This window comes from Urocampus carinirostris, chromosome 9, assembly GCF_059441175.1.
Source record: "Urocampus carinirostris isolate Australia breed hairy pipefish chromosome 9, RoL_Ucar_1.0, whole genome shotgun sequence".
Lineage (NCBI taxonomy): Eukaryota > Metazoa > Chordata > Actinopteri > Syngnathiformes > Syngnathidae > Urocampus > Urocampus carinirostris.
In genome coordinates, this window is record NC_142357.1 from 24024474 (window position 1) to 24051406 (window position 26933).

Below are 26933 nucleotides of genomic sequence, written 5' to 3' on the forward strand. Positions count from 1 at the left end.
GTGACATCAAAGGCCCTTTGTTTTGTATTTGTATTTTTGTATTTTATATTTATATGTATTCAAATGATTAAATAATTAGATGTATTCATACATAAAGAAAATTATTCTATGAAAATAAGGAATAAATGATCTAAAATCAAAAATATAAAATATAAAAACTAAATGAATAAGTATATGGGGATACAATCACGTAAAGATCAATTTTAATAAGAAGACAAAACAGACAGGCACTGCTCATCTCATAGTTAGGGCAGTCAAATGGGAGCTTGGTGCTGAAAGCATCTAGTTCAAAAAAAGCTTCGATGTTCGACACGGGATTTGGTGCCCAACCGAAAATAGCTGAGTCAAAATAGCCAAAAATAGTCGAATCGAATGAGATTTGGCATGTAATGAGAAGAGCCGAGATGCACTCTGCGGTGCCAGTTAGCCTAGCTTTTGCGCCACTTCTATCCGGGCCTTCAATGAGTGAATGGGTACGGTGTGTTCGAAGTTATTTTTTCATGGTTCATGCTATTGAACATGGGTCCCAAGAACAACAGCGATAAAGGGAAGGATAAGAGGAAAACAGTGAGGCAAACTATTGGACTGAAAAAGGAAATAATCGCAAAGTATGAAAGGATTTTTCGAGTTCAGCGGTGAATGAGATTTGTGCGAAGTGGAATGAGCTGCAGGCTTTTGTTGAAAAATATCACCCGGATACAGCTGTAGCAAACCGTGCAGTGAACATTTTTAATGACAATGTCATGTCGCACTTTAGAAAAATAGTGCAAAAGAGGAAGAAGCGGCTGAAAATTGAAAGGTTTTTTTTATTAAAAGAGAAGAGGAAGGCTAAGCAGTAACCTTCCTACACCCAATCCTTTTATGCCATCACACCACTGTTCAAAGGTATGTAACCGATACAAAATAGTTTATATTTCTTCTTTTTTTGTGTTTGTTATATATTATGTACACATTTATGGTCTTTAATGTTGTTTAAATACACGTTTTCTTAATATTTTACTGATTTTTTTGGGGTGGAACGGATTAAAATACTTACCATTGTTTCCAATGGGAAAAAAAATTTCGGTACTCAACCAACAACCAGGAATGTATTATGGTTTAGGACTGAGGTACCACTGTACTCTGTATGATGGACAACACACACCACAAACCAGTGAGTTGTCGCCATGAGCACCAACAAGAATTATTGTAATTAGAATATATTCTTTTTTTAAAATATACTGAAAAACTATCGAGACAGCAATGGTGGTATTGATGACGTTAAAAAAATAGTGATGTGATCATAATGATCATGATGAAGTAACTGTAGATCTTCAGAATCTATATGAATTAATGAGGTGTTTGTTACATGGAAATAAACAACAGATCTATCTATAAGACAATTATTAAGGAAGTTGGGGGGTAAGATTGAATAAGCATATGCTTCTTCCTATTCCTTTTCGGACATGTTACGTTAATATTGTTATTTTTTTTTACTTGTAGTTTTGTGTTGTTTTTATAATGTTACAAATGAAGTTTCAATCATTCATTCATTTTTTTAAACCAGTCCCAAATGATTTGGAATATAAATAAGATAATGAAATACGATTATTCATTCAATTTTTCTGTGTATTTTTGATATCTTGAAAAAATATATGCTTACGTACTTAATTAACAATTTGCACTTTGTTACCTGGGTTTTATCTCATCTCATTTCATTAGCTGCACCGCTTATCCTCAGTAGGGTCGCGGGGGTGCTGGAGCCCATCCCAGCAATCATCGGGCAGTGGGCAGAGCACACCCTGAACTGGTTGCCAGCCAATCGCAGGGCACACAGGGACAGACAACTCGCTCGCTCATTCACACCTAGATTTGGACCGGCCAATCCACCTGAAATGCATGTCTTTGGAATGTGGGAGGAAACCGGAGTGCCCGGAGGAAACCCACGCAAGCACGGGGAGAACATACAAACTCCACACAGGAAGTCTGGTAGCTGGATTTGAACCCACAGAGGAGGTTCCCAAGACCTTAGAACTGTGCCGCACACGCGCTAACCACTGCGCCGCCGTGCTGCCCACCTGGGTTTTATATTACAATTAAAACTGTCTTCATTCATACCAAGCTCATGTTTTTGGCTTTTAACCGGAAACAGGCACTTTACTTTGAAAGCTTTGACCGGAAGCATAGCACTCAATGACACGCCTACACACTGTTAGCGTGGTCAGCAAGAGGAAGAAGCCGGGCGGTGGACTGCAAACAGGTGGGAAGTCTTTCAAACTTGTCTCTTTTTCGATACCACTCACATTAAACAAATTTACTATGAGTTTTCCGTGATTGTATAACGTAAAATATTTCACTGGTGACGGAATATTGTCATTAGAAACAACGTTTGGGTAGAAAATAAACGCCGAATTGTAACACACGTGTAGTAAAGGCGACGCATTGTTGTACTGCTCGCGCGCTGTCATTAAAAAAATCCTTTTAAGGAATTTCTTACTTTTCTTGTTTTGTGTCGTTTCATTGATTTTCTTTATCATCCCCAACAATTTTAACTTGTTTAATATACGTCCTGGACACACATTTCCAATTTTATTTCTCTTGTACTTTCGTTGTAGAGCATCGCTTCAATCTAAGAAACACAGTCGTCGATTATTTGCTCCTCAAATCAAAGTCGATGACTTTCAAGGGCGTGCTGTGTAATTGCATGTGTAATTAAATCTTGGCGATACTATTCTACTCAGTCGGCTGAACTACACCAATGTTGGAGTTTTTCTAATTTGGTAAACTGTAGTTGGTCAGGGATGCTGCATGTTACAAGGATACACGTAGTTACCACTGCCAGACGAGGTGACGTCACTGCACGTGGGGAAAATAACTTCACTGAAGTAACTCATTGCCTGTGGCCAAAGGTGACCTTTCTGTTATTGGCCGACATGCATGAAAAAGTCATTTTTATTTGTATAGCCCTTTATCACAAGGAGTCTCAAAGGGCTGCACAGACTATTGCAAACTACACTGTTATTACACCATCACCTGATCTAAAATCTTCACGAGTGCAAGGAAAAACTCAAAAACCTCAGTATGAGGAAAATGAAGGAACTTTGAGAAGGGACCTCACATGAGGCAAGTGTAATATAGAATGTATACAGGACTGTCTCAGAAAATTAGAATATTGTGATAAAGTTCTTTATTTTCTGTAATGCAATTAAAACAACAAAAATGTCATACATTCTGGATTCATTACACATCAACTGAACAATTTCAAGCCTTTTATTATTTTAATATTGCTGAATTTGGCTTACAGCTGAAAAAAACTCAAAAATCCTATCTCAAAATATTAGAATACTTCCTCAGACCAAGTAAAAAATAATTTTATAACAGCAAAACTAAATCAAACATTTGAAAATGTCCATTGATGCACTCAGTACTTGGTTGGGAATCCTTTTGCACGGATTACTGCATCAATCCGGCGTGGCATGGAGGCAATCAGCCTGTGGCATTGCTAATGTGTTATTGATGCCCAGGATGCTTCGATAGCGGCCTTCAGCTCATTTGCATTTGTAGGTCTGGTGTCTTTCATCTTTTTCGTAACTATACCCAACAAATTCTCGATGGGGTTCAGGTCAGGGGAATTAGCAGGCCAATCAAGGACAGTGATGCCATGGTCAGTGCACCAGTTACTGGTGGTTTTGGCACTGTGGGCAGGTGCCAGATCATGCTTGAAAATGAAATCCTCATCTCCATAGAGCTTTTCAGCAGATGGAAGCATGTAGTGCTCTAAAATCTCTTGGTACACAGTTGCATTTACTCTGGACTTGATGAAACACAGTGGACCAACACCAGCAGCTGACATGGCTCCCCAAACCATTGCTGACTGTGGGAACTTCACACTGGATTTCAAACAACTTGGATTTTGCTCCTCTCCAGCCTTTCTCCAGACTCTGGCGCCTTGACTTCCAAATGAAATGCAAAACTTGCTTTCGTCTGAAAAGAGGACCTTGGACCACTCTGCAACTGTCCAGTGCTTCTTCTCCATAGCCCAAGTCAGACGCTTCTTCCGTTGTCATGAGTTCAGAAGTGGCTTGACCATGGGAATACGGCTGTTGTAGCCCATTTCCCGGACACGTCTGTGAACTGTGGCTTTTGATACCTGGACTCCAGCTTCAGCCCACTGTCTTTGAAGCTCCCCCAAATTCTGGAAGCGGCTCTTCTTCACAATTTTGTTAAGGCTGCGGTCATCTCTCTTGGTTGTGCAGCGTTTCCGGCCACATTTTTCCCTTCCAACAGACTTTTTGTGGATATGCTTTGAAACTGCACTCTGTGAACAGCCTGCTCTTTGAGAAATTTCTTTTTGTGTCTTACCCTCCATCAGGAGGGTATCAATGATGGTCCTCTGGACAGCAGTCAGATCAGCAGTCTTCCCCATACTTGTGATTTAGTTTACTGAACCAAGCTGAGTGTTTTTAAGGCTCAGGAAACCCTCGCAAGGTGTTTCGAGTTAATTAGATGATTCAGGTGATTAGTTGAATAGCCTACTTGTATACTTTTTCATGATATTCTAATATTTTGAGATAGGATTTTTGAGTTTTCTTAAGCTGTAAGCCAAATTCAGCAATATTCAAATAATAAAAGGCTTGGAATAGTTCAGTTGATGTGTAATGAATCCAGAATGTATGACATTTTTGTTTTTTTAATTGCATTACAGAAAATAAAGAACTTTATCACAATATTCTAATTTTCTGAGACAGTCCTGTAGGTGCAGTTATCGGTCATCTGTTTCTTTGTCAAAGAGAGAAAAGTTGGTTCTTTCTGGAGGATTAATAAAATAAAACAAAAACAAACAAAAAAGAAACGGGCAAGTACTACAGGATTTTTAAGCACTTAAATGCTACTTTTTGTTATTTTATGAGAATTAAATAAGTGAAAGACTCAAAACTAGCTTCTAGAAATATAACAGTGAGTTGCTCATTGTTTTATATTGTGTATATTTAACAACTCAGTACAAAATCAATATGTTTATTTTTTTTCTTCTGCCGAAAGCTTTATGATTTCGGAACAACAATTTTCATATTGGTGAATTACTAGTCTTTTTAAAGATACAGTATTCCCAAGCTTTTCACAGTTAATCAGTTTCATTACCACCCGGATTAAGTACATTTTTGCAACGTAGGTCCATTTGTATAGAGTGTGTTTTAAAAGTATTGCAACATGTGAAACACAATTGTAAAATGAAACCAAATTTAAGAACATTTAGCGGATATATTTTGTCATTTCTGTCTTACCGTTGTTACCAGGACCTTTAGTAGGTAGTAACTTTCTTTTTTTTTACACAATTCGTGCTACTTTTGGACTTTCTGTATGCGTTACTGTTATTGTACAATGAGCCCCAGGGATATGACATTTATCCATTCTGAGGTGTGAGGAATTGCAAGATGAAATTGCCGTATGGCGAGGGGTAGAAACTTGATGATAATTAAGTCATTCATTCCAAACTCCCCCAGGTCAAGACATAAAAATCATATATATTTGTTCGTGTTTAATGCGCACTCGTGAATAATGTTCACCCCTATTTTTTAAAAAAATAAAAAATAGTGTAAACACTCCTTTCACTCTTTCTCTGCTCAAACATGGATGCAACGGGAATCAATACCGGGTTGCTGCAATGAGAGGGCCGAATTCTTATTTATGGGTATTGAGTTTTTATCTATATTTATGCAGAATATTTATGGCTCTTTGTATTTTCTTTTTACTGTAAATGGATGATTGGATGCTCCAAATGAAGCTTCGTTGTTCTTTGACAATGACAATGACAATTAACTTTTCCTAAAACTCTATGACATGTGAAAAGGAATTAGATTCCTACCTCATTATTACACCAGTTATATTCTTTGTTGGTTGATCGTATGATCGTAGGGGCATCATTTCCTGGGCAAGTACAGCCTGTTGGCGCCCATCTCTCTACAGGCCAACACATGTTTCCACCAGGTACCGAGATAAGATCTACAGTGTGTTTATTTAAGGTCCTTCAAAGTCTGGATAATTATCAGATACACCAAAGCGTTGTTTCCCTCATTGTGCTTTTTGCATTTATTTAAATCTTTCAGGACCACTTTTATAAGACTCATCTCTGGTACCACGACTAAAAAAGTGTGATAATGAAATAAAATCTGGTAGTCTAGTGGTTATAAATCAATTATATCACTTGTGCGACACTGGTTCAATTTCTGTTACATCCAATGCTTAAAGATTATGGTCTGCGATATTTTATAATTTTTAATATTTTATGACTGATCAACCAGTGACAACCAGTAACATTGATACTGATGTTTTTGTTAATGAAGAAAAATGTGCTTTATAGGCAGAAAAATGTGCTTTATAGGCAGATAAATGTGGTACATATTAAACATACACAGTATTTACTATGTAATTTGAAGTATAATTCACATTATAATTAAATATACATGTAAATGGAATGCACGATACATGAGTAGTTAGCGCGTCCGCGGCACATTTCTAAGGTCATGGGTTCAAATCCAGCTGCCAGCCTTTTTTGCTGAGTTTGCATGTTCTCCCCGTGCTTGCGTGGGTTTCCTCCGGGTACTCCGGTGTCCTCCCACATTCTAAAAGCAAGCGTGTTAGGTTAATTGGTTCCTTGGTTCCAAATTGTTCTTAGGTGTGAATGAGCAGGTGAGCGTTCTGTATTTTGGTGTAATGTGACCCAAGCTGGTACAATTGAATTAAGGGTGGGTGCACAGATCAAAATTAAAAATGATTCTATTTCAAGGCTTGTCATGCCCTAAGAAGGCTTTTTGCTTCGATGGCGTCCTCATTTCTAATAATTGTCCTTATCGTCGATTGGTTACAGCCATAGACTTCAGCGAGGGTAATGCCTGATGTGGATTTTTGTGCTTTTTTTTCAAAATCGCAAACTTCGTTTCTATGGTTATCAAGCTTTTGCTTCTGAATTTAGCATCACAGCAGTCCTTAAGACCTATAGCGAACTAATGCAGTACAAAAAAAGACACTTTATTGTATTGTATCACTGACTCGCAAAGACTTGACAAGGCATACAAAATTATGACCTTAATGAAGAGAGAAAAAGGCTTTGTGGAAGTATCGTCATGAAGCCTTGACAAACACCAATAGAAAACATCTTATATGTTATATCAGACGTGTGACTCGAACTATCGTACGCACAAAGTTTGAATTTTGTCAAATTTTTGCCACACAAGATATTGTTTTGGTTGATGTCGTATAGTGGGGAAAAATGCCATAACGAGCGGTGGATAGAATCTTATTCCACATCGTAAAGTGAAAACAATGTACGGTAGGGACACTGTATTTCGAGCTTCTACTGTAGTTTGCAGATGTTGTAAGACCTACTAGGGCATCTAGTCATGTTTCATGCAACAGTTCCTTTTCTGAATTCCACAATTGTCGTCAAAATGATCACTAAATAGTTTTGCATCAATAGTAATATTTATCTGTGCTGGTGTGACTTTATAATATGACGTATTTGTCTAATGCTGAATGTTTTTTATAAGGGCCAATATTTCTCACATTCTCTCCACCCCCTTTTGTGACCCTTAAATGAACTGAACATGAATGAATACTACACTGGCACTCTGTGTGTGGTCATCATTGAAGGCCAATTTTTTGTTTCAAAATCATGCATCAAATCAGTATTTTGGACACATTTTGGGTTTACACCGAGGGGTGGTGGTAAGCTCTAAAATACAGAAAAAGTGGTCTGTTGATTTTATTCCAGTGTTCTTTGGTAATGATTTCTTTATTATTCCTTAACTTTTTCAAAAATACGCAAAACTTCATATACTGTAATAATATGAGATTCCAAATTCTCATTCAAAAGGTACCCCAAAGACTAATCGATTATAAAGAATAGTTGTTGGTCCATTTGATAAATGGATCAGTTGGCATTTAATCAATTAGTTGTTACTCTGTCATGTCAATTACTATTGGTGTTAATACTTTTTAATATTAGTACTGGCCTGAAAAATAAGAGCTATCTATTTGAGCATCATTCATTTATTGAAAAAAATCGTGCATTTGTGGATTTAACAAGTTTTCTTGCTTTACCATGCCAAATGTATGCTGAATTATCTAATTTGCTAATCCAGTACAGTAGTCTTTTCAAACAATATTCTTTGATTAATCATCAAAGCACAATATTGCACACGTGAGTTAAAATAAATCACTAAATCCAATGAGGGAAAGAGAAAACCAAGAAGTCCGTAAATCATTATGCTGTGATTGTGAAATAGTTGGACTTTGATTAGGGATACTTAAGTCCTCATGTGAGCAATGAATTTGCCTAAGTCATCAATTAACGTGTTTCTTCGGGATACTGATCTTGTTTAGAATTTGTTTATTCATAGTCAGTAGGTATGTAGGTATTATCTAGCTGGCAGTTAAGCAATATAAAATGTATAAAATGGATAAAGTCAAACAAATAAAGAATTTAACTTTACGTCCCATTGTATTGCTTCCCTCATTCGTTATAATCACGTCAGCTGACGACAAAGGTCAGAGGCCACTGGGCTAGAGGTGAGTGGTCAAAGCAACTCCTTTTGGATTGTGCAACATACTCATCCAAGAAAGTTCTGCATTTTTTATCTCCCGAAATGCATTTGCGAAGATTTAAATGATTAGATTAAAAAAAAAATCTCTGTTTGAAACAGGATTATATGAATTTTCTGCAGGGCGACAAACAGAACCAATACAAACGCCCCTCACTAATTCAAATGGCTAATCCATCAAAAGATAAAAATAAACTTCGAGTGTTGTTGCCCAAATAGCAAGTCATTCAATCTCGTTTTTTGAGGGTCGGTTGCTGTAGCAGTAGACACAACAGATTAAGAGAGATAACTGACTTCTTGCCTGTCAGATACAGGTGAGTGGGGTACAAAATATAAAGCCTTAGGTATAATATAATTGGTGTTTATGACCATCCAAAGATATTAGACTACAGCCTAACAATATTTTCTTCGAAAGATCAAATGAATTCTTTGAAAGATTTAAAAAAATGACCCTTTCACAACTGTCTATTCATGAGCTTGGATTAAAAATGTTTCGGGGGTTATTTCTTATCGCTCTCGGAATTGAATTGGAGTGCAAATACCCCCAAAAATATAAAATAAATGTACCTTTTCAGTCCTAAAAACTGGATTTGCTATGGTTGAATGTGAAATTCAAGGCCCATTTTATCTAGTCTTTTTCTTTGTAAAAGTTTGTCGAAGAGTTCCAGGTTAATTGCAACCCATTCAAATTGCTCTTGGGCTCCTCTTTAAACAATCCCGCCCTTATTCTTTACTTTTTATTTTTCAGCTTATCTCAGTTTTGAACGTGGTGGGATTTATTAATTATCATGACTTGTCCCATCCAAGCCAATACATGGTGTGATAAAAACATTGTGTAAGCATTCTTCATGACTTATCTATGTAAAAATTTATTTGCTTAACGACATTTATGAAAACAATATAGAATTTTTATACGTCTGATTTCTTAATGTGCAGTCAAGTCATGTTTATTTGCATAGCCCTTAAGCACAAAGAGTCTCAAACGGCTGCTCATACTACAGATTATTGCAAACTACAGACGATAAACAATCATTTTGCCCTGATACGAGATAGTAACTATAACAAAAACATCTTTTTGGGGGCATTATTTATCAACTAAGTTTGTTCTAATCATGAGCATGTCCCAGTTGACGCTGTCTCGTTGATTTCAACATTATTTCTACATCATTTCGACACTATTTCAACCTCTCTGTGTCAGTGGTTGCTCAGTTACAATGGAATCTAGGTTTAAGGTCAATGTTTTCATCGTCGGGGGTTGGCAAAGCTGCCACTAATCTGTTTATTGCTAAACAAACGTCACCACTAGTCTTCGAGTGTGACCTCATATGAAAGTGCGTGCATGTGTATTTTTTTGCAGAGGTTTCTGGGGAAAAAATCTTTGCAAAAACCTGTAAGGCAGGGGTCACACACCTTTTTGACACAGAGAGCCGCTTTCTTGTTTACGGATTAGCGCGAAGGGCTACCAGTTTGATATGCAGTTATAAAATAAAAAATGTTGTTTTACCATTAGGGCAGAGGTAGCCCCAGTGAACCCCTAAAAACATCTGCCGTGTATAAGGGCACTGGATGATTTTTCTTTTACATATGTAAATTATAGAAAAAATTTAAAGACACTCACAATGATTTCTCTTGCCGTTAGAAATACTTTTTCTAGAAAATCACATCGACCCATCTCTGGTGAAATAATATTTTGAGAACCGGTATAAGTGCTACTCATGTGTTCTTAGGGGCTACCTGATGCCCATGTGCACCATGTTGGTAATTCCTGCTCTAAAGGGTATTTGGGAATAAGTGTGAAAGATATCTAGTAATCCCTTGCTATAACGCGGTTTCCTTTTCAAGTTTTCACTACTACACGGATTTGCATCATGCATTGTGTTCTGCTGCACATAATTTATTTCTTTAAAAAAATGAATAAAACTAGTTTTTACAGTAATTGAAATTGTTAGAAAATGCTTGAGCCTGTATAGCAGGTCTGTTCTTAGGTTTCAGTGTTAATACGTTATTTACTTGTATAATAACTGTATTTTCAGAACTATAAGGCGCAAGAGATTAAAAGGCAAACTCTCCAAGTTGGTCTTTTGTGATATAAATATACATATATATACACACACATATAAGGGGCACTGGGCTGTAAGGCACATGTAATTAAAACTACAGTAAGAGCTAGGGTTGCATAATAAACAAATAAAAACATTACAATGAAAGTATTTTATTGAACATAAATTAACATGAAAATTAATCAATTAATTAAAAATTAATTTTAGCCACAAACACTTATCATTTTAACTACAAGAGGGCACCCGAAGACCACTCTTATGCTTCTCAAAAGCCGGAACGGTTACCGTTTGCAGTATCATTTAACAGCGATTCAAACAAGAGTATGTAAATTTTGAAAAAAAAGGTCAGCATAAATAGAATATATATTCAAGTAATCACAATATGTTTCATACTTAAGACAATTATTGTTCAACCCAACAACAAAAAGGATTTGCAACGAGCATTCGAATGTTGGTGTCTCATCTGCCGTCGAAGGTTTGCGCTTTTCGTTTGTTTCCTTTTTAGGAAAAAAAAATTTAGGAACACTTAACTACTGGAAGGGACTCCAAGACCACTCTATATTTTCCTTAAAGGCAGAACAGTTCATGTATTCAGTATCTTTTAACGGTAATTATGCATCTTCAATTTTCAATGTTTTTTGGTATTTCCTGGATCATAAGGCACATTTTAAAATTTCTGCCCATTTTGGCTTTTAAGATGCGCCCTGTAGTCCAGAAAATACAGCAATTGTATTAAGAAAAGGTTTCTGCTTTACGGTTTTTGTCATTATGTGTTATTTTTGGAACGATAAACGAGGGGTTACTGTAATACAATTGGTATATATAGTAGGTTGTTCATTGATTAAACGGGGTTCTTAATCAACAAAATATCCTTTTTTACATTCTCTAGGATCTAAAATGAAATCAGAAGACGTACCAAATAATTTTCATTGTTAAATAATATTGACTCCTTTCTTAATTACAGGTACACTCCTGGCCTATAGTGCTCTGTACACTCCTCCAACTTAAGAGTGTCTTGGAAAAAAGACTCGTGATCTTCAAAATTCTTGACTGGTGAACTATTCCATCAACTGCAACGCTTTCAAAGTTAATATCCGATAGCTCATCATCGGAATTATGCTGAGCCAGGAGTTTTTGCAGAAGCTGAAAATGCCAGATCTGGACTCTGTCAGTCGGTTCTTCCGGGGTCTGTCCACGTCCACTTTAATCAGCATGGGGGCCATCACGGCTGCAACTACCCTTTACATGGCAACTCGACCAAAAGCCCTGCCACCTATTTGTGACCTCAAAATGCAGTCAGTCGAAATACCCGTGAGTTTGATATTATTGTTTTTTTTTTTTTTTAATATTTGGTCCAGATATTCTGCACTATAAGGTGCACCTAAAAAAATAGTGTTTAGTCATTTGTTTTTCATACATAATGCAGGTCTGACTAAAAAGGCATAAAATTGAGACTACAGTAAGAGCTACCATGTTTATTCTTGTAAAACCATCGGGATCTTTATACACTTACGGCATTTAATAGTGCAACGATTTATCAGTCAATAAGTGTCAATTATTAAAATCACAAAACTTTGCTTGCAATGTGGTGGAGATGGCGGCGGCACTTTACTACTAGACCACCAGTGGTACGGATGACATTGGAAAAGACATTCAAGCATATCTCATTAAACCATCAAACCATTTCAACTCGCTGTGCCAGAAACGCGGATTTACAAGGTGCCCTCTGATAGTTAAACAGTCTCTCCACTTCCTGACTTGTACGTCAATAACCTCTCGATTTAATATGTATACGTCTTTAAAAGAGCTTGTATACTAGTTTGTTGAAATAATTTATCTGTTTCTGTCTTACGCAACTTTATTGATGCATGTGGAGAAACAGTTTAATCTTTCATTTCACTATGCCAATCTGTGTTTCTCGCACCATGAGTAAAAATAGTGTGACGATGAGATTCGTTTTTTAACTTTACGCATGTCATCTTGCACTGGAGGTTTAGTGGTAAAGTGAAGGCGACTTCACCACAACGACGTGTGTTCAAAACCAGTTGCATGCAACCTATTGCGATTTGGGCCAGCGATGATTTTTGATTGATTATTATTTGCTCTGAAGTGTACAGTAAAACCTCATGTAGTGAAGCACACATATAAATACTGAATGCATTTCCAACCGTATCCACCGCATTCTGGCGCACTTACAAATTTCTGTCCAATTTGACGGTTTTATGGTGTTTTTTATGGTTTTATGCCTTATTGTTTGGAATAAGTGTTAACTACATCTGATTTTGGAATGAGTGCATGATGAGGCTTTTCTATTTACAGGGTGGAGAGTTTGTACATCAATCCACCCTACTAAACGGTGGCGATCTTTTGACACATTACTACGATGATGCAAAAACGATGTATGAATTTTTCCTGAGGGGTGCTCAATTGTCCAGTAAGTGTTTCAATGACAACCACATAATTCTTTAAATTAATATATAGTTTTAAGATTTTTGAAAGATGTTGAAAAAAATATTGTCACATTTTTACTCTTGTCTGGTGTGGTATGTCACACAAATGTAACTAACACCAACACTAATTGTATATTTTCTACACTAACCTTTATCTGTGTTGAACATTCTAAAAAGAGTTGGGTCAAAACAAATACAATTTGGCTAAAGGGCAATCTGATCCACTGCTGGGGTAATTTGACCCAGCTTTTTGTTTGGTTTGTTTTACACAAACACTCCTCAAAATTGAGTCTTTTCGTAGAAAAAAAGTCAGCTTGTAAACAAGACTGTATAAAATAAACACTGAAGTTTTATTTACAAAAAAAAACCATCCCCAAATAAATGACTTAAAACTGATAACAGAAGGAGCAATGTTCCTTAATCGGCTCTTTTGTTTCTAAATCCGGTCATACTTTAGAAAACAATATCAAAACCTGGGTCGTGTTATCTATGACCAAAAAAAAACCACCCGGTTGTTTTCTCACAATCTCCTGAAATTTAGATCATTTGATTTTTAAAACATAAAGAATTGTTTCAATTTTATTTATAATAACTAAAAAGGCAGTCTTTTTTTTGGGGGGGGGGGGGGGGGGGGGTAGATTGATTCAGAGGAGGAAATTCCCAGCCCCCTCGCTCAACCCAACTGAGGTGTTGGGAGTCATTAGGTGACAAAAAAAAAGTCAGAAATGACTCTAGCCACCTCCCACTAGGGGGATATGGCTGTGGTATATATAATATAAGAAGGCAGTATTATACAAACCAATTTAAAATGACAGATCAGTTATGTTTACAAAAAATAAAGTCCTAATTTTTATTAAACCACCTAGCACCATATTCTCATCATTTCTTTATACTACTCAGAAATGTCATTTGATACGTTCATTCACTGGCACGTTGAAAGCCATATGGTTGTATCAAATTGACCCAAGGAGTGCATCTATCATTTTTCACCCAATGTACGGTGTTTTAAACCAAGCACTTTATGTGCAGCATTAAGATAAAGATCTTTTGAAGCACAATGAAAAAAAAACTTCATTTTTTTGCTTTCTTTGCCACTACACTTTGTTGTTATTAACGTATTTTCTTTTACATTGCTTTCTGACAAATTCCTTTCATAATGGGATCTTAATTACACACAACCATATTCCTTTTTTTATGCCCTGATGAAGTCAGAATTACGTTTTAGGGATATCTGTGAAACAGGCTATAGAAAGCATTAGGATACAAAAACACAATGGAAAGCTAAACTTTTAAATAACTCCTCTTTTTTTGCATTGTTTTTCCTTTAAGACAATGGTCCTTTCTTGGGCTCCAGAAAACCCAAAGCTCCCTATGAATGGTTGTCTTACCAAGAGGTAAGACACAGTCACAATAGAGAGATGAAACGTGACAGTTGTTCTGCAGAAATAGAGGATACTGGAATCAAATACTCTTTGGAAAGGCCATGAGTGGAAAGGAACTTCAAGACGCTTTTGTGCATGTGTAATTCAGGTCATGGAGCGTGCGGAGAATCTCGGGTCTGCTTTCCTTCATAAAGGACACTCCAAGACCACCGACCCAAACATTGGCATTTTTTCTCAGAACAGACCTGAGGTAAAAACAGTCGCACTTGAGGACAACTTTTCATTGCCGTTTGTTTTCACCACTTTGTTTTTAGTGGACTGTCACCGAACTGGCATGCTACACTTATTCCCTGGTGTCTGTCCCGCTATATGACACACTAGGTACAGAAGCTATCAACTATATAATAGACAAAGGTAATTGGCATTAATCACAGGGAAAATATATTATATTTGTTTTTATATATCATGCTTTTAAATGTTTTTATTGTTTGCCATTGTGGTTTTTTCTTGCAGCCTCCATCTCTACCATCGTATGCGACGTGGCAGAAAAAGTCAGCCTGGTACTTGAATGTGTAAAGGACAGAACACACACTTTGAGAACCGTTGTGGTAATCGAAACTCCCAGCAACGAGCTGGTGGAAAAAGGCAAGCAAGCAGGGATTGACATTTTGAGCCTGCACAAAATGGAGGTCAGAAACAATTCTCACCCTGCTCACATTGTGACTTTTTAGTACAGTGTCCTCTACATACGAGAAATATTCATTCCCGGTTGGAGCTTGTATTTGGAATTTCCCGTTTCTTAAACAAAGTTTCTCCATAAAACATAAGTGAAAATCAATAATTCTGTTCCCAGCCTCCCAAAATCATGCTAGTTAACCCTAAAGAGCTATGAAACAAATCTTTCTGATCTTAAAAAACACACTCAAATAGTAATTGTACATAAAGAAATACATTAATCAGATAAATGAAGTATTATTTAGGAAACAAAATGCGAGATTGTTATGAGCATTTACCATGGTGGAAACCGGCAGTTGCTAACTTATCGAGTGCACGTGTGTTATTTGCATGATGATTCAGCAGATGTTTTACCTTAAGTCACCACTGGCATTAGCACACAATGCTACGGTTAGACGAGCTTTATGGGCTTTTGGAACCGTTTTCTCTTCAGCATTGATAAATGTCCTGCATGGCTTTTTTTCTCAAAAAGGTGCGGATCGTTGCAGTTACACTTGCTGCAGGATATAACCATCTTCAGAAATTAGTAAAGCCAAGCGCTGCGTAAACTCTTCCGTGGTTTTGGTATCCGTACTCGCTGCTTCCCCATGCCGTACCACAGAGTGCGTGCAAGTCCTTGTTGAGCACTCGGCCCTCCAGTGGTAGTGTTTGTAAATGCTCAGAACTTAGATTTTCTTGTATGTCAGGCAAGGTTTTTGCTCGAAAGACATTGTGTAGCTTGAATTTCTCTTAACTTGAGTAGCTCGTATGTATGAGGGCCACTGTACTTATTTTTTAGAAACATTCTTGTGTTTTGTAACATTTTTCTCGTGAACAACACATTGGCTTTTGATTATGTTTTTCCTCACCTAATTTCTTTCACCAATTTCCTTTTTGGTTTTTATTGTCATTGGACAGGCCATTGGAAAGGCTAACTATCACCAACCTGTGGTAGGTATTTGTTTTTTGTTACCATTTATCAAAACTGTTTGAATTTGAGGATTTTTGGAAGGAAAAAAATCTAAAATACCTCTATGTTTGCAGCCTCCCAAACCTGAAGATATGGCTGTTATCTGCTTTACGAGTGGAACAACAGGTAATTTTAGCACTGTACACACAATCATAGAATGTGCTAATAAATTAATGTTTGCTTTCAGGAAACCCAAAAGGAGCCATGTTGTTACATCGGAATATTGTAGCCAACTGTTCAGCTTTTATTCAAATAACACAGGTGAGGTGCATGAAATGTTTTTTTTTCGGGTCCCCAAATTTGTGGGTAAATAATGTTCAACTTTTTTTTTATTACACTTGCTGTTTGTTGGAAATGATAAATGTTTTTTATACTTCCTCTTGTGTGTCAGGCTTCGTGCCCATTGGGTCCCAAGGATATTCATATTTCTTTTTTGCCCTTGGCTCACATGTTCGAGAGAGTTGTACAGGTAATTTTGTTTTTTTCCCCATGACAATTTCAATATAAAAGACGATTGTAGATTGTGATAAGTTATGGTTGACTTGTCTTAATTGGATGCAATTTGAGAGATCACCGAGGCCACAGCTGAGTTACCTTGCCATTATATTGTCAATTATTATTGTGTGTGTATGAATTAATTGATTTTTTTTGTGGCTCAGACTTAAATTTTGCCTTTAAATACTTATGTCTTTTTATACACGGCAAAAAAATAAACACAACAAGCATATTTCAATCCCAGATTATAATGATTATGTTTTTGTAATAGTTATAATGAGGTGACATCTTATTTTTGGAATACGCATTTTATTACTCTCAATAAAATACATTATTGAATACAGACGCTTCCCTACTTGCAACCATTCGACTTGCGTAAAATGGTAGATACGAACATTTTTTTCGGAATGTCGAAAAATATCCAGACATTGCTGTAAGTTAGATTTTGGATTGTGTGCACCTTTTTCCAAGTGCAGGACATAAATGTAGTTCTTTTTTCCACCGCTACCAGCGTGTGGCGCTGTGAGAGGTCACCCAGCATCCATCCCGAAAAGAAATCTGGCTTCCTCTTTATAGTTCGTGTGTAAACATTCTATACTTTATCTCCAGCGCTCTAAGAACTTTGACATTTATTTTTGTTTAATATCTCGTGCATTCATTCATTATGGTTGGTGTAAAGTGTAAAGAAGAGGCGAGCCATGTCCTTTGAAATTAAAGTGGAATAAGAAAGCTTGATGCGGTTTAGAAAATGGTCGGAACATTTTTTTGGGCCACTTTTTACCACGGATGAGAACTCGTTGAATTGCATCTTCCAAAAGTAAGTTAAACTCATTTGTATTTATCTTTATAGAGCATATTATTGTATAAAATGTTTACTTTTTAGTACAAAACAATACAGGTTACTTATACAAGCCTTGAACATACTTGTATAAACCTAAAACGTACAAAATATAGCACTGAAGCAACTTACGAAAAAATTCAACTTACAAACGATCGTACGGAATCTTGTTCGTGAGTAGGGCAGCGTCCATATAAGAATTACAGAATATCCAGTAGCATTGTCACAGAAACGAAGCAAAAGTCTGCCTCAAAACATTATCTGCTTTAATATTAGCTGTAATACATTTATTTTTCATTGTTTTGCTTGTATTTCTGCACGCTATAATTCGATATACAGGGAGTGATGATGGTTCAGGGAGCCAAGATTGGCTATTTCCAGGGCGATATTCGACTTTTGATGGATGATCTGTGCACACTAAAACCTACTGTGTTTCCTGTGGTACCTCGACTCCTCAACAGAATGTACGATAAGGTGGGCGAGTTTTTATAATGGTTACAATGTCTTATGTTTATGTCACAAAACCTCAAATACCGTGAAAACATACAATTTCAGATATTTGGCCAGGCCAACACGGTTATAAAGCGTTGGCTGCTGGACTTTGCGTATGGTCGGAAGGAAGCTGAAATGACAAAAGGCATCGTGAGGAGAGACAGCATATGGGATAAATTGATCTTCAGGAAGGTTCAGGTTGGTTTTAATGTTTCCAATGCAGTTGACATTGTGTGCAGACACCAGCAGGGGGCGGTATGTCAAAATGCACCATAGTAACAACAAAGTAATAACATAAGTTGTGATTTTCAGGGTTCGTATACCTTTTTCAAACTTCATTTTTTTCAATTCAAGCACTTTTAAATGACTTTCAAAGCCAATTTCCTACCGTCTCCAGTGCAATAACAGAAAAAAAACATTTTACAACATCAAAGCGTAGAGCTATGGAGTGATCCATGCCGGACTTCTCTGTGTACATTGCAATGAGAGCTGTGACGGCGGCTTTTTTAAGAAGATTTGCTTTAATTTTCTTCATTTAATCCGTGGTCTATCGAGTCAGAACGGGGAGAAAGAAAGCCACAATTTCAGGCACTTACGAGCGTTTCACCCAAAATTCAAGTTCTCCTCAAACCTTGAAAACACAACATTAAAATGTAAGCATTTTCAAGAAATTTTAAGAACCCTTCCAAACGTTGTATTTTCAAAATGCATAACCAACATGGTGCCCGTTGCGCTAAATAATGATAAAAAAAGTAGCTCTCGGCTTAAAAGGTTTGAGACTCCTGTGCGAGATTATTCAACTACTACTATTACCACTACTAATAATATTTATAGTGTTGTAATTGGACTGCAGTAATGTCCGTTTTTTTGAGAGGGTTGCATTCCCAAAAAGTCCCACGATAGTCAAAACCCACATAGTAAAAATATTTATTAATTTGTTTATTTATTAGATATCACTATCATATACTACAAAAGACTGTGACAACATCACAACGACATATCTAAGAATAAAAACACGGAATTGCTGATGAAAAAATGGTCTTTATTGCCATTATACATCTCGGTGTAAGAAAGCGAAGTAGAGAGCGGCCGGCTAGCTGCACGATAGTCTTGGGGATTCCTCAATCGACCCATGTCTGCGTCACTGTCAAAATACAAATGTCAAAAATGTAGCGGTTTCCCACAAGTTCCAGGCCATCTGTTTCGTGGGTAATGGATCTGGCACTGGTCCAATACAGGCTTGGGTGGGGTTACTTGCGAGTGATGTTGCGTTGCATAGTCGCAGTCGGCTGTACCTGCGGCGCCGCACTGCCTCAGTCTCTTCCCGGAGCCAATAACAATCCAAGGAGCACCCATTGGTGATCAGCATTTCATGAAAAAAACTTTCCTCGAGTAAGCCAGCTACCATGGCGCTATCTGTGTATTCCTGCAACCAGCTCTCTGTCTAAGAAGACATTTGCTTGTTTATTGTTCTCATATTTGTGAAATGCTAATAGTTTGCCACCATTCTTCTTTGTTCTGACATTAAAGACTTGTTAAGCAGCAACATATTTTGTCAACTTTAACTCATGGGCAAAAAGTTGTCTTAAAATGTGAAAGGACAAAAATGCGTGATAATTATCTATATCAACCGATAATGTTTTATCGTGATAACAATTTTTGTCATATCGCCCAGGCCTACCTAAATTACTAGCTGTAGCCCTGCAGTTTGTTTTGGGTAAGTTGACAGATCGACTGGCGCGCCCGCCCACCCTGGCTTTTTGACTGACAGCATACACTTTCGCCCGATACACATATACACACACACCGCCCTCTGGCCCGTGAGGGCTTTTGCTGCAGAACAAATGCACAATGAAAACCACGTAATATGCGATAAGGCAAGAGATTACTGTAATGGGATTAGATAAAATGTATCTCCTTTTTTATCTCTTTCAGGCTAGCCTTGGAGGTCACGTACGGCTAATGATAACCGGAGCGGCCCCTATTTCGCCCTCCGTCCTCACTTTCCTTCGAGCTGCTTTGGGATGTCAGGTGAGAACTGCATCTTACACAAGTTAACAAACTACATTGTGATTTTAGTCATGATCTTCAGCTATTAGTGTGTCGTGCTCTGAGGTGAGTGTCTGGTGAGGCGCAGTCAGATTTACTAATAAATGAAGCAATATATAAACCTTAGCATAGAAAAACGTTTTATTATTTTAATCCCTGGTTCTGAACAAAGTGCATGCAACAAGTTAAAAATTACTGGATTGCCTGAATGGTTCTTAGCTTGATAATACTATAACTAATTCTATTTTTTTAGGGGGGGGGGGCTTAGTTGTGCACCAAATCAGAATCCTTGTTCTCACTATCGCCCTCTGCATTGAGGCAAGGGATTTGCTCGCAGATGCTCAGTAATATAATACATAATAATTGGATTGATAATATACATAATATGAAAATGTATAGATTTTTGAAAAAGATGATCCCCAAATTGCAAAGTTAAATGAGAATGAACTTTAAAAGAAATAACCATTTGCTATAAGGCGGTTAACCTTTCAGTTTGGCTACTTCACAGATTTGCATCGGGTTCTGCATTCTGATTGGCTAAACAGTCTCCCCGCTTATAATTATTTTTTGAATCATAGTCGTTATTTGTTAAAAAAAAAAAACAACAAAAAAACTTTTGTTTGTGAAACAAATATTTAGGCCAGCAAAAAGGGTTTCAGTGTATAATAGAGTATTTAAGTGTATAATAATTGTCAAAGAATAGAGGTTATTACTTTACAGATTTAGCCTGGCACAAGTTATTTTTGGAACGTTATCCCCATGATAAACGAAGGATTGGTGTTTTATTTTTTAAATTTGATATGCTTCCCCTGACCACACGTCAGTGGTAAGTAACAAACAAAATTTTAGCTGTCGTACCAGTATTGTTCATTTTCAGTTCTACGAAGGCTACGGGCAGACCGAATGTACCGCTGGCTGCACCATGACTATGCCTGGCGACTGGACTGCAGGTTATGAGTTTACAATAAAAATTAGTTTTGCGTTCGTGGATGTTGACCCAGTTAAATTTTGCCTCATTCCAGGTCATGTTGGCGCTCCTCTGCCTTGTAACAAGATCAAGCTGGTAGATGTGGCAGAAATGAACTACCTGGCTGTAAACGGCGAAGGAGAGGCGAGTAAAAAAAAAAGGAAAAAACGTACAAAACGTACTACTAAATTTGTAACTTTGTGTTTTAGGTGTGCGTGAGAGGTCCCAACGTTTTCCTCGGTTACCTTAACGATGCGGAGAGGACCACAGAGGCCATCGATGCGGATGGATGGCTTCACACCGGTGACGTCGGGAAATGGCTCCCAGTAGGGATTGGAATTTACTCCCTGTGCAGTACTTCTGAAAGTCTGGACAGATCATGGAAATATTCGTATGTGTTTACAGAACGGCACACTGAAGATAGTGGATAGGAAGAAGCACATCTTTAAACTGGCTCAAGGGGAGTACATAGCTCCTGAGAAGATCGAGAATGTTTATGTGAGGAGTGACGCAGTGGCACAGGTTTTTGTGCATGGGGACAGTCTGCAGGTATAAGTTAGTAGTACCATAAATTCCGGACTACAAAGCACACCTAATTAAAAGCCGCATTTGAAACTCAACTTTGTTTTTGTACAAACCACACTGGATTTTAAGCTGGAGGCTTGAACAGCCATAAAAAAGGAATCTATTTGCGTCCAATTCCTATGTATTATAAAAAAAAATAACGCATTGTGCCGTGATTATGACACTTGTTTGCGGATCGTGTCCTCAGCAGTTGTTCCTAACTATCTAGTACAGCATTCCATATTAATGAAATGGCATTGAAATCCTGTATTTTCACGCCCATAAAGCCCATATAAAAGTCTCAGATTTGAAATGTAGGGCGTGTCCTATCAGGCAGTGCACCATGTCTGTCATGCAGAGCGGCGCACAAAGACCAGCTTGGTGGCTATAGGCTTGGGTGCTTGCTCCTCACAATGGGAGGTCACAGGTTCGAGCTTTGGCCGAGTTAAGATTTCTCATGTTTTTGTCAGATCGTTCACTTTTCCAATTACATACGACTTCTATTCGTCTCCTGTGACTTAGTCGTCTCTTGTCTAATTGCCATTATATCTAGCTTGCGCGAAGGAGGACGCGTGACATCACACTCGATACATTGTTCGCGGAAGTGCTCATGGATGCTTACGCCATAGCGTATCTGGCAATTTAAAGGTTATTGTGCTGCCAAAGGCTGAATAAAATTGTCCCCTCGAATATGAACTAAATCCAAAACCCATTTCCTTGCATTGAATGCTTTCAGTGTTTTTGTCCGCTGTTGTGTAATGATTTTTACGCTACGTGGAAGAACATGGAAATTGAGCAGCCGCGGGGGAATTGAAGATTAATGAATCAAAAGTTCGCAAGATGGAGTGAGCTAAAAAATGAACTCTGACAATTTTTATCCAGGTGTTTTACAATACTTTAATAAACAACAACCAAACTTAGTTTTGCTGTTCCTGCTTTTTTTTACATTACACGCACACTTGTGTGCTTGGCAGTGTGGTTCTAAGGAGGTCGCGCGGTGTATGAGTCGAAAAATAAGAAAATAGAACCAGCTATGGAGAGTGCGCCTTTTAATACGATGCACCTTATGGGCATGAAACTACAGTATACGCAAGGGTGCGACATAAAATTCTCAAAATAAAACTGACTAAAATTCAGAAACCTGTACAATCACAACAGCCTGTACAGATGCTCACCCATGAGATTGATCTTAAGCTCTCCCATCCCTGGCTCACATGACAAAGAGAGAAGAGAAGTATTGCTACTACTACATAAAAAAATAAATGCTTGGAATATTGTTAACAAATAGTGTCGGCTGATTGAATAGTTTAGTGTGAAAGCAGGTGAATAATTATCAGGTGTATTTTTTCCAATAGGGCCAAAACTGACGTCCTATTATCCTGCTATCAGTCTGATAACGGTCAGCCCGATAATTATTGTGTACACCTCCTTAGTTTGTAACTAGTATTAGCACGTATGATGATTTCTTTTTGTATAGTAGTAGCAAACGATACTTTGTTTCCTCTCTATCAATTTGTCATGTGCGGAAGGGATGGGAGAGCTTAAGATCGGTCGCATGGCTCTGCATGTGTACAGGCTGTTGCGATTGTACGGGCTTCTGAATTTTAGTCAGTACAATACGTTGAGTGTTTTATTTAAAATGTTTTTGTTGCACTCCTGCGTATATGTCATGCTTATTTAGTTAAAATTGCTGCGCTAGTTGATTAAAAAAATGAAGAAAGGATAACCACTTTGCATTTTAAGCCGTAGTGTTTATTAAGATGTTAAAAAAAAAAAAAGTAGCAGCTTGTAGTCGGGAATTTATGATATATGATAACACAGTTCCAGAGATTTTCCTTGAAAATGTGTGTTATTGTTCTTCTTTTGAGGCTTTCCTGGTAGCAGTGGTAGTTCCGGACCCGGACTTTCTGTGTTCTTGGATTAAGAGAATCATAGGAGTGGACGGCAGCTACGATGCACTTTGCTGTAGAGAGGTAATAAAACACTTCTGTAGTAACGATTGTAGATGGGGAATTTTTTTTTCTTCCTGTTACTATTTTCCTTCTTCACAGGACGTCAAGACAGCCATTTTGGAGGACATGGTGCGACTCGGCAAGGAAGCAGGCCTCAAGTCGTTTGAGCAGGTCTTAACAGACTCCATATTCGATTTCACGCTTTGCTATTTTCTTCTCTACATCATCGTGTTCGGTAACCAATATCTCATTTTCAGGTGAAAGCCGTAAGTCTCCACACTGAAATGTTCTCGGTCAACAATGGTCTGCTCACGCCAACGCTGAAAGCCAAGAGGAATGAATTGAGACAGTATTTCAGATCAAAGATCGACAAGCTATATGCAGAGAAGATGTAGGAGAGCAAGAAGAAACATGAACGGAAAGACGGCCAAAAGATGAACAAAAAAGGGAATGTGCATGCCAAATGTTGGAATATGCTTCTTCACTCCAATTTTTTTTACTCCAGACCTCATACATTAATGTAGCTTTTAATGCATTTTACGTCCTTATATATTTACTATTTTCCAGTTGTCTTAAATGTGTGTCTGTGAGATCCTTCTCTTCTAATATTCTTGAGAATTATAATCTATAATACACTACAATATCCACTTCACATTTTGGCTCAAAGTATTCAACACAAAAGTGAGTGTTAACTACTAGAAAGCTACTGGAGAACAATTTACATGTGCCAGTATGTGTAGTTAAAAAATGCGGAACTTAAAGTGATGACATGGCCAATATATCCCTTAATTTTAGTCAGGCATTTGAGTACCTCTAAGTGCCTTTTATCAGAAGTAATTGCCTACAAAAGTCAGTGCTATTGTTTATTTCTCGTTTCACATACACAGTGTTTTGCTTAGTGTTGTCCAGTTGCTTGAAAGATAAGGCTTGAGGAAGTTTCAACGGGTTATGTACATTGTACATTGTTCGGTTTTACACTTAACGGAGCAGCAAGCACTCTGGCGACCAAGTTATACCGTGTTTTCCGCACTATCAAGTGCGCCGGATTATAAGGCACACCCCCAAAAAATATTTTCTCATATATTTTTCATTTATAAGCCGCACTGGACTATAAGGCGCATGGAATCAAATTTCAGTTTGAGCTTCCATATTTATTTGTGTGCACATTTTTATCAGTGCAATGATCTATCAGTCGAAAAATGGCACTGACCTAAAATCGCAATACATTGTATGCAATGGGAATTAAATCCAGGTTGCGGCGGTGAAAGAGCCAAAATGGGACCACTCTGTTGAACAGATGACACCCATAAGGCGTTTGATTTCATCTCATTATCACACGATATTTACCTAGTGTGTCAAAGACAAATGTTAGAGAATGGAGAAAACGGAACGTCGTCCTGAAAAGAAAAAAATCAAAGACGATAACGTTGAGGTAAACAACTCTTTGATTATCTGATGATAATTTGCTTTAAGTTGAATTTTTCGAACGACTTTGTTTTCTCCATTCTCTATAATTGGTTTGTGGCACCTTGAGTAAAAGGAGTGTGAATGAGTTAAAATCGAATGCCTTTTGTAAGTCATCTGTACCAATCATGGTCTGGTGGTTAAGTTTCAGCACTCTCTCTGCCGCGGCTTGGGTTCAATTCCCATATCAATCAATGTTTTGTGATTATGTTCAGCAAGGTTTTCCCAATTGATCATATGTTGCAAAAAATATGTTATACCGTAAAACCTGCATTTTCACATGTATCTACCTACTGTATTTTCTGGTATATAGGGTGCTCCAGGTTATAAGGCGCAGTTTCAAATTTTTGGCCAATTTGGGGTTGTTAGGTGCACCCTACATCTGGATAATAAGGTATATACATGAAACCCCTTTTTTATAGTACTGTATTTTGGATATGGGCTGGAAAAGAATGAATGCATATAACCTTTATACACAGTTGCAATTTACATAAAACATTTTTTCTTGCACTAGTAAACATTTAATGAACAAGCACATTCCGTTTCTCGTAAATTGTTTTTAATGAACATTATGACTAAGCCTGATTAAGGTGACTACTAACCGAATAAGCCATGGATAATTACCAGCTCGATGAACCTCAGGAATGAAATAATTACTGGACAACACGGAAATCTTTCTGATTAAATACATATGTGATTCTTGTTTTAACGACACTAATGTGACATGAATGTGATTGTCTTTTTTATGTAATTATTGAAATGTATGTTAACGGGAATGAGTTGTCCTTCTGATATAATTATTTCAATGTCTGTGTATGTATGTGTTGGGAATACAAGTTTTGAATTCAGGAATAATAAAATATTTTGCATTTGTGCGCAAGTTTTTAGTTATAGTGATGTGTCGTTCACGGAAGATGGCTCTGCGAGCCGGCACACTCAATCAGGAGCTGGCCCCCCTCAAGACGCTCTTTTTCTCCCTGTCTTTTTCTCGTCTCTCTCGCTTTCTTTTTTTGCTCTTTTTTCTCTCAATATTTTTTCTCGCTCTTTCTTTTTTCTTTCACTCTTGCTCAGTTCCTCACTCCGTCGTTTTATATTTCTCTGCCTTTTTCTGTCTTTCTATTATCTGTCGTCTTTTTCTCTTACTTGAAGGCGATGACTCTTCAACATGAATGGCGTCATCCCTTGTTTGCTTAGTTAAAGTGGTCGGCGGCGCCCTCTGTTGGCTGCGGCTGCATCGGTTCGCTACAACGGGTCAAGTGCAATCGACATTTCGTTCTGTGTACATTGTTACACAGAATGACAATACAAGGAAATTATTATTATTATTATTAATCAACATAAGAGTTTAAATTGATAACATTTCATTTTATATCGAAATAAAGATTTAAATTGGTTGATTTGGTTTCATCATTATTTCTAATACAGTATATCTTTAAAAACACAAAAATATAAAGAACCGTTTGGGAGCCGGAAGAGTCGGCTCTTTATAGTAAGCTGTGCTGAAAGAGACTGTTCCATTAAATAGAGCTTGAAGTCCCATTACTATTTCGCTAAAGTTGTTTGTTGGTCCCTTTTGAGTGACTGTCGTTTCCAGATTTCAAAGTCAGGTCACATTTTTGTACAGCCCTTAATCACGGTCTCAAGACCAAGATTGTGGTATTTTAAAACGCACTTGAGGGAAAAACTACAGATTAGAGAAAAGTGAGACATCTTGAGCAGGCCTATGAAGTAATCCCCTGCAATCAATGTTGCATGGGAACAAATAGATAAAACACAGTCAACATCAACAAAAAAACAATAACTGAAATAAACGAAAACAACTCTTAAAATGCAAGAAAAATAATCCCCCTAGGAGTTAAAATCAAAGTATGTTGCACGTACATAACATTCAAAATGTTGCTTGAAAGTTGTTTTATTTTGGAGGTTTAAAATAAGGTTATTTCCGAGTATCACATCGATC

At 37.4% G+C, this 26933-nt stretch overlaps 1 protein-coding gene across 1 annotated transcript; it reads left to right on the top strand.

The window, feature by feature from the left end:
• The first annotated feature begins 2131 nt into the window (after nt 1–2131).
• LOC148359656 (long-chain-fatty-acid--CoA ligase 1-like) lies at nt 2132–25853 on the top strand. The gene is made up of 21 exons (XM_088343325.1): nt 2132–2239; nt 11601–11947; nt 12956–13070; nt 14416–14480; nt 14617–14718; nt 14783–14882; nt 14982–15157; nt 16101–16133; nt 16227–16278; nt 16340–16413; nt 16544–16621; nt 17825–17959; nt 18041–18175; nt 19913–20008; nt 20904–20976; nt 21049–21137; nt 21203–21319; nt 21399–21542; nt 23426–23530; nt 23609–23680; nt 23767–25853. Exons 2-21 carry the CDS (start codon nt 11753–11755, stop codon nt 23902–23904), a joined length of 2094 nt encoding a protein of 697 aa, XP_088199451.1. The 5' UTR covers nt 2132–2239; nt 11601–11752; the 3' UTR covers nt 23905–25853.
• Nucleotides 25854–26933: the final 1080 nt, after the last annotated feature.

Excerpts from the sequence above, each read along its gene's own strand:
- LOC148359656 (XM_088343325.1), top strand. The coding sequence starts at position 11,753 with ATGCTGAGCCAGGAGTTTTTGCAGAAGCTGAAAATGCCAGATCTGGAC. Across the intron at positions 17,960-18,040 it reads TCAACAGAATGTACGATAAG|ATATTTGGCCAGGCCAACAC; the intron begins GTGGGCGAGTTT and ends ATACAATTTCAG. Across the intron at positions 23,681-23,766 it reads GCCTCAAGTCGTTTGAGCAG|GTGAAAGCCGTAAGTCTCCA; the intron begins GTCTTAACAGAC and ends TCTCATTTTCAG.